Source organism: Lissotriton vulgaris, chromosome 3_1 (genome assembly GCF_964263255.1).
Source record: "Lissotriton vulgaris chromosome 3_1, aLisVul1.2, whole genome shotgun sequence".
NCBI lineage: Eukaryota > Metazoa > Chordata > Amphibia > Caudata > Salamandridae > Lissotriton > Lissotriton vulgaris.
In genome coordinates, this window is record NC_141689.1 from 1,503,514,706 (window position 1) to 1,503,527,332 (window position 12,627).

General features: G+C 45.3%; 1 protein-coding gene across 3 annotated transcripts in view; it reads left to right on the forward strand.

Annotated features, from left to right (window-relative positions):
• Positions 1-6,509, forward strand: part of RAP1GDS1 (Rap1 GTPase-GDP dissociation stimulator 1) — an 892,032-nt gene extending 885,523 nt beyond the window's left edge. For all 3 annotated transcript variants that reach the window (XM_086961955.1, XM_086961956.1, XM_086961958.1), the window contains one exon: positions 5,840-6,509. In XM_086961955.1, the coding sequence (XP_086818081.1) occupies positions 5,840-5,967 (128 nt within the window). In that variant the 3' untranslated portion in view covers positions 5,968-6,509. The remainder of the gene's footprint in view (positions 1-5,839) is intronic.
• Positions 6,510-12,627: the final 6,118 nt, after the last annotated feature.

Sequence of the window (12,627 nt, forward strand, 5' to 3'; positions counted from 1 at the left end):
AGTGCTCACCGTCCTTTTTTCCCGGCACAAAGCATGTCGTGCCTGCAGTAGGAGAAACTCATAGAAAATAGTGCTCACAGGCGGTAAATAACACATACTATGTACCAACAGAAGTCAAAGGGACAGTCCTCATGGGAGGTTACAAATTAAGATAAGGCAGTACTAAGGAGGGACTAACAAACTTATTAACGAATCAGAAGCCAGCATTTACCAAGGACAATGACAGAAGCCAATTAATAATATGGGCCTAGAGTAGGCGTAGCCAGGGCTTTAAGTGGGATGAAAAAACTGGGGGGGTCTGTCAAAGGAGCGTGGCCGATGTGATTAAGGGCCTGGCTTTAAAACACTTACGCTAAAAATCTGTGTTTAGCATAGTATGCCGCCCGACTTGTATTTTGCTGTTTCCGTCATTGCATCCAGACATATGATACAACAAGCAACATACATCATACTTAAAACAAGTAAGGACTATTGGCTTTGTCAATGGTTGTTAGTTTCATAAGATAAATAAGCTGCAACTATGATTTGTATATCATATTGGAATAGCTTCTACTTAAAGCCATGATGACACCACAACAATGTTGCTGCTCTTGCGTTTCAAGAAGAGAAGGGAAATCCAGAAGGAAAATGACTATTGAAAGGATTTTCCTTCCCTTACAACGCTCACCCAGCATGACGTCATGCCGTAACTTCTCCACTAGTGAGAAAGTGTTGTGAGCACGTGCACATCATGGTGTGAGCACGTGCACATCGATGTGCCTGCTGTCTCGAAACGGGTCTCTTTCAGACTGTTTTGCGCCCTGGCACTTTTTTCCGGACTGCAGTGACAGTCGCAAGCTGCTGTCACTGCAGTCCGGCAAAAAACACGGACCCGCCAGGGCTCAAAACAGAGCCCGATAGAGACCCGTTTCGAGGCCCCCTTTTAAAAACTGCTGGTGCTCAGACCCCTTGAGACCCGGCCCACTTAAAGCCCTTGGCGTAGCTTCAAGTCCATAATCTTAATACCACATGCCGTCAGATCTAAAAGAAATCACAAATCTTAAGCCCCTCCCAGGAAACGGCAGTGAAGGCTCCCTAAGCGAGGTCAACATAGAAAAAATGGGAACAAACTTAAAGCAACGAGGAGTCGCAGAAATTGATTTCTCTCAATCAAACGATATATCGGGGACAGTCTGCCAAAAGAGTGAACAACAAAAAACCCCAACTGCCGACAGAGCAAATTCCATCCCTCCATCTCCAATCGAACAAGCCTGGGGTGATCCTGTGGGAAAGGGGAAAAGACAAAGGAAGCGGAAAGGCCGCAATAAACTGGGTGAGCGCAAACAAGAACTGAGCCTTTACCCGATGTTCAACACCCCTAGACGTCCTGCAGCTACAGAGTGCGATAACCCTAAAGATATTGAGGAGTCAAGAACTAAATTAGAAGAACTACCAACATTGCTGGAAAGTAAAAACAGGATGAGCGGGGCTTCCCCTACGCCAACAGAAAAGGTCTCAGCACGGACACCCTCAGGAAAAAAGGCGGTCAGTGGGACAATTGAGCTAATCATAAGCACCAACATGCCTCCTTCAAATACACCTCTGTCGCAGGACGAAAAGGAGCAGGTCCAAAACTATAGCCACCTTGTAAAACAAGTCGGTAGGAGCATCACTCCAAACCAGGTGACAACCAACAGTTCTGTCAAAAACCATCAGGGCGCAAGCCCTGCGAGAGATAAGGGAGCTGTGGCAGGGGGAAAAATCCAAAAGAGCCCTAGCGACCAGAAGGAGACACTGAACCTTGACCCCTCGACAAGCACAGAACACAGGCACCTCGCCAAATCATCAGAGGCAAATTCAAGGCTGAATAGGGCCCTTTCATGTGGCGCACCTCCTTTACACTCTTTTACTTGGAGTACAAGTCCAAATGCAGCCATGACATTCTCAATCGTGGAAGCATCTTAAAACTGATACAAGCTACTGGAATGCTAAACGGCATAACCACACAAGATATCACATGGATAGAATTCATTGCACCATGTCATGGCCAAACAAATGAAACCACAAGGGTCACTTGGAGATCGGCAGAGGTAATGAACACCATCTTAGGGCATACAGACACCTTCAAGCAGTGGGGCATACTGCTACAACCTGGTAGGGTAGCGGGATGACACAACCTTCTGGGCCTCGAAGCTAACCACCCTCTTCAACTGTATCCTGCAAAACAACATCATACCACCCTCCTGGCAGGGATCAATTCTGGCACCAATCTTCAAAGGTGGGGACAAAAAATCTCCTGGGAATTATCGCCTCATAGCCCTCATCGACAATGAAGCAAAGTATTTTCCTGGTTTGCTTCTTAACTCACGTAGGGCATGGGCTGATGATCATTCTGCAATTCCTCCGAACCAAACTGGTTTTACAAGTAACACTGGCACCTCGGTCAACCTTATGACCCTCTCTTGTCTGATTGACCAGGCAGAGGTAAGCACCTGTCCACTTTATATGGGATTTATTGATTATAAATCTGCCTTCGATAAGGTGAACAGAGCTAAGCTCTGGCAGAAGCTGCACAGACTAAACATCCCAAAGGATCTCTTGAGAGCCATACAGCTTCTTCATCAGGACACATGGGTCAGGATAAAGATTGGGGACGGGTCCAGACTATCACGCCCAATTCCGACGACAAAGGGGCTCAAACAAGGATGTGTCCTTGCCCCCACACTTTTTAACTTGTTCCTATCCGACCTTCCTGAAGCCTTAAATAAGGTAAATTCTCATGCTCCCAAAGTAGCTGGTTTCTTGTTGTCAAATCTTTTATACACTGATGATGTCGTCCTTCTCAGCAAAACAAAGATCGGTCTGCAAAGACTCATGGACGCCATCTCTGACTATTCAAACAAGAATGAGCTCCAGATAAACAGCAAGAAGACAATTATTTTGGCGGTACGCCCTGGGAAGGCCAAGAAGCTGGTTTGGGTCTTGAATCAAGAAAGGATTGCTGAATCCAAATGCCACAAGTACCTTGGTGTCTCTTTTAACAACAATGGTAGATCATTTAGAAGATCAAAAAAAGAAGGGTTCCGCGCTTGCTTTCGCAATCAGTTCTGTACATAAGAAACTACAAGGCACAACATTTGCTCCAACAATCCAGGTAGCGCAAGCAAAAATTATCCCCACATTAACCTATGGAAGCGAGGTCCTAACAGGCTTGGACAGCGGTCAACTGGACAAAATTTTTACAAAAATTTATAGAACAGTGTTCAAGCTACCAAGACAAACATCACCGGCCCAAATTAGGTTGGAATTGGGAATCTACCACCAATCACTTGCCAGAGCCATGAGTTTCCTAACGTGCTGTTACAAATTGAGGTCATCGAAGGAAGGCAGCCTAGCGCAACACCTATGGTCTTGCCTTCAAACGAATCTATGGCGAGCAGGGCATGAATATTGGGAAAGAGGATTAAGAACTCTAGGCCTGAAAGATCTTTGGGGCATGCAAGTAAGCCATAATGAATTCAAGCGCCTAGCGAAAATAAGCACAAAAAAGCTTTCTTCAGTGGAAGATAAGGCTCGGCTAGCAAAAATAAGTCACGGATGGATGTCCTTGCAATCCTACGTCCAGTTGACCCCACAGGAGTACCCAACTCAACCATTCACTGCACGAACAAAATTAAGTTTTTTAAAGTTGAGAATGGGAGTCATCAACCTGTTGGCTCATTTGCCAAAATGGAAAAGAGGCCATGGGAAGGAAAATTGCAGACTATGCGGGAAACACAAAGAAGACATAGTACACATTCTTTGTCTCTGCCCAAACCTGCTGAACGAAAGACGGTCCCTCCTGAGGAAACTCTGGAACACAAACATGACTAGATCGTGCAGAGCAGCAGTCTTGGCTTGCTTTGACCCTCGGAACACTAAATTAAACTGTGCCCTAGTAAGGTTTTTGGAACAAGCAGAAAAAAAACTTTGTAAGGAGTCTCAAGTATGCGATTTCAGACCAGCATAATCACTAGCCTAGTTCCAACTGCCACCTTACTGCATAACGGCCATGATCCTCAGCTCTCCCTTTTTTATAAGCATATTTTATACATTTTAACAATCTTCATAACGCATATGATTCTAAACTCACGTTCACATGTATTTATTGAAATATTAGTCTTAAAATTCTGTAACTTGCAAAGGTTTTTTTTAATCATGCAATAAAGTTTTGTCTACCTGGTAATACCACATGCCGCACAAAGCAGCGCATGCGCTTCCCAGGCTCGACCTAAAAGATTAAAATTAGGTTGAGGCAGCTGAAGAATTAAACTCTTATAGCACTGTATTGGTGAGCCAGTTTGACGAGATTTAACCACCTTTCTTTGCAATGGAAAGAGCTCTTGGTTCCAAAGGTTTCTTTCTCAGAATGACCTGTGCTAATGAAGGCGGGGAAGAGTCAAACAGGTGCATACCATATCGGGCATCTTCAGGGCTTCGAGACCAGTTTTCCAAGGCACATCTAATGTTTTCTCATTCAGCAACAACGCATATTCTGTGCCTTAGGTGGTTTGGTCTGGTTAAAACCAGAATACCAATTTCCAATTCTCTTTGGTGTTGATTATCTTGCATGTAAAGCACAAGAATTGCTTGTCAATTAAGACAGGTCTTGGAAGAAAAGAATGTCAACACTTGAAATCGAGGTTTACAAAAAGTACATTGGCTGTCAGCTCATATAACGTCGCATGAGAAGTCAGTTTTTAACCTGGTATCCCAATGCCATCAGGTAGCAACAGTTGATGACAACATTTGTTACCCACTATTGCTATGTCATAAAGCCCTTCCAGGCCAGGCTGCTGGGGCTCTTCGAGGCCCTGTCAGGGCAGTGCTGCTTGTGTGCTTTGCCTGAAAGCAGAAAGCACTGTTGCAGCTGGTTGGTTAAAAATGGCAGGTAAGGTATTTTTTTTGTACCTTTGGAACATGGATACTTAATAAAGGCAATATTATGTATGGCTCCCCCATTACTCCTATGCCAATGAGTAGCAGTTGAAAGCAGGGGTAAATGATTTTGAGGACCTTACAGAACATTAAATGACATATGGGTAAAAAGTGAATTATGGGTAGTTTTTCAACTGGTGGTTCCGAGTGCCATCACAGAGACCTCTCGAGCTTCACTCACATTGTCTGTTTGAGGTCACTTGGAACCCCTCGGTGAAAAACATCACCGTAATTCATTGTGACCCATCTATAATTCTTTGTTAAAGAGCTCCATTCTTGTTATTCAAACTGTATTGCATGACCTTGTTGTCCAGTCCTGCTCGAGTCCGACAGAGCTTTGGTACTGTTACAAATTGTAAGTAGAAGGTTGGGCTCTTAAAAAGAGACAATCATGCATGAGGTGCAAAGGACACTTGTAATGGAGGCACTTGCTGTCCCTCAGTCTCCCAGAATCCCTCGCCATTTCTGAAATCAGCAGTCGCCACACCTAGGGTCTCTGCATCCTAACCCAAACATTCCGAGGAGTAAAAAGCATGAAACTGAGGTGCGTTCGTCACAAAATGTATACTGAAATCGCCTGCTCTCAGTGAGATGGGGTGGCAGGCTTGGTAACGCCTGGAGTGCTTCAGACCGTACAAAGATATCTCTGGCTGCACAGAGTACCGAAATGCCTTTATTCAACGCTACATACACTATTGATTGCAGTGAAGTAGCTTGTTCTTGTGTTTCATTTACTTGTTACAAAATGTTTGCCTTGCAGAGTGCATTTTGCAGTTTGTTAATGCAGATCAAACTAAATCGACCTTTTTAAGATGAAAACATTGTAATTGTGTTTGTTCATCGTGTAAACTATAATTGTGACTTGTCTCCCTTTTTCTTCTAGAGCCCCTAAACAAAGAGGTGCAGAATTTGGCATTCCTGGAGATCGTATCAAAACTTCGAAGCCATGAGAACAAAACTGTTGCCCAGCAGGCCTCTCTAACAGAGCAAAGACTGACTGTAGCAAGCTGAGGGTGCCTGTCACTGACATAGTGTCTCATCACTGGTTCCATTTTTGTCCTGTCTACTGCTGATCATGCTATGTTTTGACACCACTCTGTCACCTGTGCATGCGTGCAATGTTCTCCAAGAAATCGACAACCCGCCGTAGGTACCCGTCAGACAAGGTTTCTTAGTTGTGGTCACCTCAACCTGTCCAAAGGACGGCTCCATCCATTTCTGTTCTATGTGTACTCTCGTTGCTTGAGCCACATTGTGGAATGTGCATGTTGTAGTCCTAAAATGATGTAAATGTCGTACTACAATTACATTATGGCTCTCTTCTCACCCCCCTAAATAACGTAATGCTAACCTAGGTTAATTGTAAGATACAGCAAGTCTAGCCTAGTGTTCTGGTTATAGAGTAAAATAGTCAAGAGCTCCATTTTTGGTGCTTAGGGTTCCTGTTATGGAGGTAATGTGCTGCTGTTCATCCTCTGGTCTTGCCTCCTGATGTCAAACTTGTAGTACCTAGAGGATAAAAAAATAAAACATCCACTGCTCATATTTTACAATTTGCCTGGTGTTTTGTATTACTTTGTGTAACAATGATGAAGAAGAAGAAAATGTATTTATTCTGTTAAGTAAATAGTATAAAAAGAATAAAAATAAAATAAAATGCATACATGACTAATAATACAAAATATATATAAAAAGCGAGTCAACCTATTAGCAGATACCGGATCATCCGATATGTACAAGTTCCAATAAACATAAAAGACATTCTTTAAAAACAGCGGAAGCATTATGGCAAAGTACCTCGAATTTGTAACAATGAATTTTTGATAGGTTGGGAGGAGGCTAGTGGCACGGTTATTTGACACTGAGACCCTAGCTCCACGAAGACAACATTTGGAGAATGTTTTCTTTTCTGCATGTTCAGCTCGAACATGTGTAGTACATACGGTGCTGTGTTTGTGATGGCTACTTGAAACCAAATGAAAGAAACGAAAAACTGGTGTAAGGGAGATTTAGAACTCCGTGAACAACATATAAATTCGATTTTTACCTGAGGCATTCTTTGACCTTTTACTGGCACTGGTTTCAGCTGGTGAGTCGTTGGCTGTAGGGTGACCAACTGGCATTGGTGCAAATTCAGGACGGTGAGTGTAAAAATTCAGGACAAAGGGTCAAAATTCAGGACACAAATTCAGGACAGGAGGTCAAAATTCAGGCCAATAGGTACGTTTTACAGACACATCAGAGGTCGCCCAATAGTATATAAGTAAGCCCAGCCATTTCCAAACATATTCAACCGTTTGCAAACCTATCCATCATGTATCCTTCCATCTATCATTTCACTCATCCATCCCTTCATCCATCCTTTCACTCATCTCCATTATCCATCCATCCATCCATCCACCATTTCACCCTATCCATCTGTACACTTATCCATCCACTCTTTATCCCATCCACCCATTCACTCATCCATTCAGCCATTTACCCTTTCACCAATCCAGCCATCCTTTCACTTACTAATCCTTCCACCCATCCACTATTTTAGTCATCCATCCATCCTCCCTTTCTCTCTCCATTGACCCTTTCACTTAGCCATCCTTCCTTCCATCCATCCATAGACCCACCCATCCATCCATCCATCTACTCATCCACTCATGAATCCATCCATTGATCCTATCACTCATCCATCTATCATTTCACTCCTTCACACATCTATTCATCCTTTTGTCCATCTACCCTCCCTTTCACTCACTCATCCACCCTTTCACTCATATGTCCATTCATTCACCCTTGCACTTATCAATACATCAATCCATCCATCATTTCACTCATCCACCTACCCACCCATCATCCACCCAACCATCCACCCACCCACCCACTCATCCATGCTTTCCCCCACCCACCATCCAATCCACTGATCCATCTTTTCACCCACCCACTATCCACCCACCCACTCATCCATCCATCCTTTCACCCACCCACTCATCCATCCATCCATCCTTTCTCCCACCCATCATCCATCCATCCTTTCACCCACCCATCATCCATCCATCCTTTCACCCACCGACTCTCCATCCATCCATCCTTTCACTCACCCATCATCCATCCATCCATCCGTCCGTCCTTCCCCTCATCATCCATCCTTCCCCTCATCATCCATCCATCCCCTTCCCTCATCATCCATACATCCTTTTCCCTCATCATCCATCCATCCTTCCTTCTACCCACCCACTCATCATCCATCCATCCTTCCCCTCATCATCCATCCATCCTTCCCCTCAACATCCATCCATCCTCTTACCCACCCCCTCATCATCCATCCATTCCCTAATCATCCATCCATCCTTTCACGCACCCCCTCATCATCCATCCATTCCCTAATCATCCATCCATCCTTTCACGCACCCCCTCATCATCCATCCATCCACCCCCTCATCATCCATCCATCCACCCCCTCATCATCCATCCATCCCCTCATCATCCATCCATCCATCCCCTCATCATCCATCCATCCTTCCCCTCATCATCCATCCTTCCCCTCATCATCCATCCTTCCCCTCATCATCCATCCATCCCCTCATCATCCACCCATCCTTTCACCCACCCATCCATCCTTTCACCCACCCATCCATCCTTTCACCCACCCATCCATCCTTTCACCCACCCATCCATCCTTTCACCCACCCATCCATCCTTTCACCCACCCATCCATCCTTTCACCCACCCATCCATCCTTTCACCCACCCACCCATCCATCCTTTCACCCACCCATCCATCCTTCCCCTCTATCCATCCCCTCATCCATCCATCCATCCATCCATCCTCTCATCCATCCTTCCCCTCATCCATCCATCCCCTCACCCATCCATCCTTCCCCTCATCCATCCTTCCCCTCATCCATCCTTCCCCTCATCCATCCATCCCCTCATCCATCCTTCCCCTCATCTATCATCCATCCTTCCCCTCACCCATCCATCCCATCATTTATCCTTCCCCTCATCCATCCATCCATCTCCTGATCCATCCATCCTTCCCCCTCATCCATCCATCCTTCCCCCTCATCCATCCATCCTTCCCCTCCATCCATCCTTCCCCTCCATCCATCCTTCCCCTCCATCCATCTCCTCATCCATCATCCTTCCCCTCCATCCATCTCCTCATCCATCATCCTTCCCCTCATCCATCTTTGCCCTCATCCATCATCCAGCTACCCTTCCACCCATACATCCAGCTATTTACATTTTCTCTCCATCCTTCCCCTCATCAATCCATCCATCCTCTCTCATTAGCCATTTATTCAATCTTTCATTCATCCATTCACCCTTTCACTAATTCATCCAGCCATTCACCCATCCCTTCACTTACTTACTCGCCGACCTTTCCATATTAATTTTGAGCTGAGTCCTTTTGAGAAGAGGCCCATCAAGAACTTCACCCTCTCTGCAGGGGCCGTTCCAGGACTGGGACAGAAGCCACCCAGGGTAGAGACAGGAACCACCACAAGGGGGACAGGAGCCACAACATGGGGGGACAGGAGCCATCCCAGGCGTGGGGTGGACTGGAGCCACCACATGGGGGGACAGGTGCCATCACTGAGGGGAGGGCAGGAACCATCACAGGAGAGGGAACACAGGGGTGGGCATGCAGTATTCTAGTATCATCTTGGGCTCCTCTCCTGCACAAGACAATGCGAAGACAGGCTCTCTGTCCAAAATGCCATCCCCCACTGTGAGGTACAGTACTTACAGGAGATACTCTAAGAGAACTGATTGTCCTCCATACTTTGTTAATCAGTGTGGGTGCGATTGTGCCATTTCTTTATTTTCTTACATTATAGACTGCATGTTTGAAGAACCGAGGTTTGCTTACAATTTAGTGACAGTAATTAAGCTCTGTGAAGAGAACCACGTGCTGCCTCCGTGTAATCAGGGGTGTAATCTGGCCGAGTCTCAGATGTTTGGGGCCCTGGGTAGAAATGGAATGTGTGAGCCCCCCTCTAAATAGCAGAGACATGACACATTTAGGGCTGTTTGCATGTGAATAGATGTCTCTGCACCTGAACCGGCAGCCCCTCCCTCTCAGTCACCTACGAAGCACCTCTTAACAGGTCATCAAGGGCTGGAGGTGTGAGGGTAGCCATCCCGCTGTGCCTCTCCAATGCTGCGGGGCATCTGAGGAGCTTTGGTGCAGCATCGGAGTGAAGAAAAGAGGTGGGTGCAAGCTGTGCCGGCTTTAGGGTGGAGCAACCGGTGCCCTGTTAAAATGACGGACAAATGGTGTCCGTTAAAGATTCCTTCACGGACAACGGACAGACGGCCAAAATTGCGGACTGTCCGTGAAATTTACGGACGGTTGGTCACCCTAGTTGGCTGCCGTGTGGACGCATCACGCATTGCATCGCATCGCAGCGCAGCGCTCGTCGACCCCATGCTTTCACTTCTGGGTCGGAGGTGCTGCTGCGGGACGCGGAGTCGCGAGGAGAGAACAGCCGGGAGGCTGCAACGTGAGAAGGAACAGCCAGGAGGCTGAAACGTCGGTTTTGGTTTAGCGTCTAGTGGGGAAAATAGGGCGAAATTAAAGGAGTGCTTCCGCATAGAGAATTAATAAAAAAATCAAAAAAAAATCAGCAAAGTGGGCATTTGGTCGGGTAAAGTCAACAAGCATTTGCAATGCAATCGGTCTCGCCTTTGGGACCTTATATGTATTTAGCTATGCAGCTCATTAGCCTGGGTGCTGAAACATCTACTGTTATTTAACATGGAGGGAAAGTAAGCACCAAACTGCGTGACACGCCAGGTATGGGAACACATGGAAAGAAATATTGCCTTTCAACTGAAAATGTTATAGTCCACAGCTCTGTTCTTAATATAAAATCAGGGCCTTCGGTGGTCATATCACTGAAAATACAAGATTTGAAAAATATTGTCTATGGGTGCTCATGGAAAACAATTTCTATGGACTGTAATCTAGAGAATGCTAAAGTGATTCTGTTATTTTACTTACCTCTGCTGGTCGTTTAGAGGCATTTGCCAGAAAAATTAAAAAAAGAAAGTCTCCCAGCAGAAAGCAATTCTGGTATTTTACTGACCTCTGCTAGTCTTTTACTATCCAGGCAGTTGAACAGAAAAAATAGTCCTCAAGCGGAAGCAGACAAGACTTAGGGCTGATCTCCAGAGCCCACATAGTACATACACATATAAAGTAAATAGTAAGTATATACTGAAGTACATACAAGAGGTCTCGAATGCTCGACCTTAACAAGCCAACAAACCAAATACAATGACAAACCAACATCATCCCAGGGGAGCAAAACTAATCTTCACAGTAATGCTCTGTTGGCACAAGGAGCACAAGTTCTGTCTCCTTTTTGAAAGTGGTCACCAGCTCTGATGTTTTCTATTTAAATAGAACACATATCAAACTCTTCAATGAGAAACTGAAGAGTTTGATATGCCTGACTTGGAGGTGTCTTGTTTAACGCAGCTTTAGAATAGCCTTGCCAGCACCTGTAGCATTGGGGAGAGGATATGGCGTTGCACCATAGCTTATGACTTTGGAACTGAATGAAAACATGATTCGCACGATTACTTAAAGTCATAGCAATTTCCCAAATGTGTAAAAAACACAAAATTACAATTTAGCAAATTTATAAAAACATGTTGAAGTTAAAATACAATTTACCCCGTACTGGACCGTGCATTTTTGGGCTTCATCTGCACAGCACTTGCGCTGCGCTTGTGAAATCTATTGTATTAAATATAAATCTTAAAAGGTGCTTCCATCCCACCCTTGCTTTTCATTGGTTTCTGTGCTTGCAACTTACTTTACCTCCATTTCTATTGGATGTAGCCTGTTCCTCGTGTGCTTCTGTTATAAGCTACTTTTGTTACATGAATTTCACAATTTATTTTTTTGAAATTAAGTATAAACAACCTTTTGGCCAACCGAAACTACGAATCAAGGGGCAAAAGTGCAATGTTTCCAGTGGCGGCTCCTCCACTAAGGTGGAGGAGCGTAGCCCCACTGACCAGGTCAAAAGAAAAAAATAACTTGTTATTTTATTTTTCCCCTTGCTCAGCTGGGTAGAGGCAGAGCTGCTCTGCTCACAGAGCAGGGCAGGAGTAGTTTGACCACTACATGTGCGCATGACACTTTGGCGGGCCGTCTCGGGCCAGTCAAACAGTCTTGCGCACTTTGTGTGTTCTCCAGGCAGGCTACATTACAGCCTGCTTTGAGAACATGCCCAGCCTCCCATTCTCTGACTGGTCACCGATCCACAGAGCTTAGACCAATCACAACACTGCGTTGCGAGTGGCTAATCTGGAGGCTGGGTGCTTCCTGCACTGAAAGTGGGTGAAGAGGACCATGTGGAGGGGCGGCAGAAGATATGCAGCTGTTTGTTTTTCATTCCCTCAAAACCCTCACTCCTCCCCCAAAACCCTCACCACCCCACCCCTCCCCCAACGCCGCTGAATAGCAGCCGCCTCTGAATGTTCCTTCCCAAAAAAGCGTCATCATCGATTGTCTTGGGTAGTAGTTCCTAATACACAAAAATCACATAAAAGACTCGTATGGGAGTTTCTCCAACCCAGGTTTGTGAATATTGCTGTAAGCATGCATAAAATATGCTAGTTCTGGAATAAGAATTGTTATGCTTTTTTAAATTAACTTTGA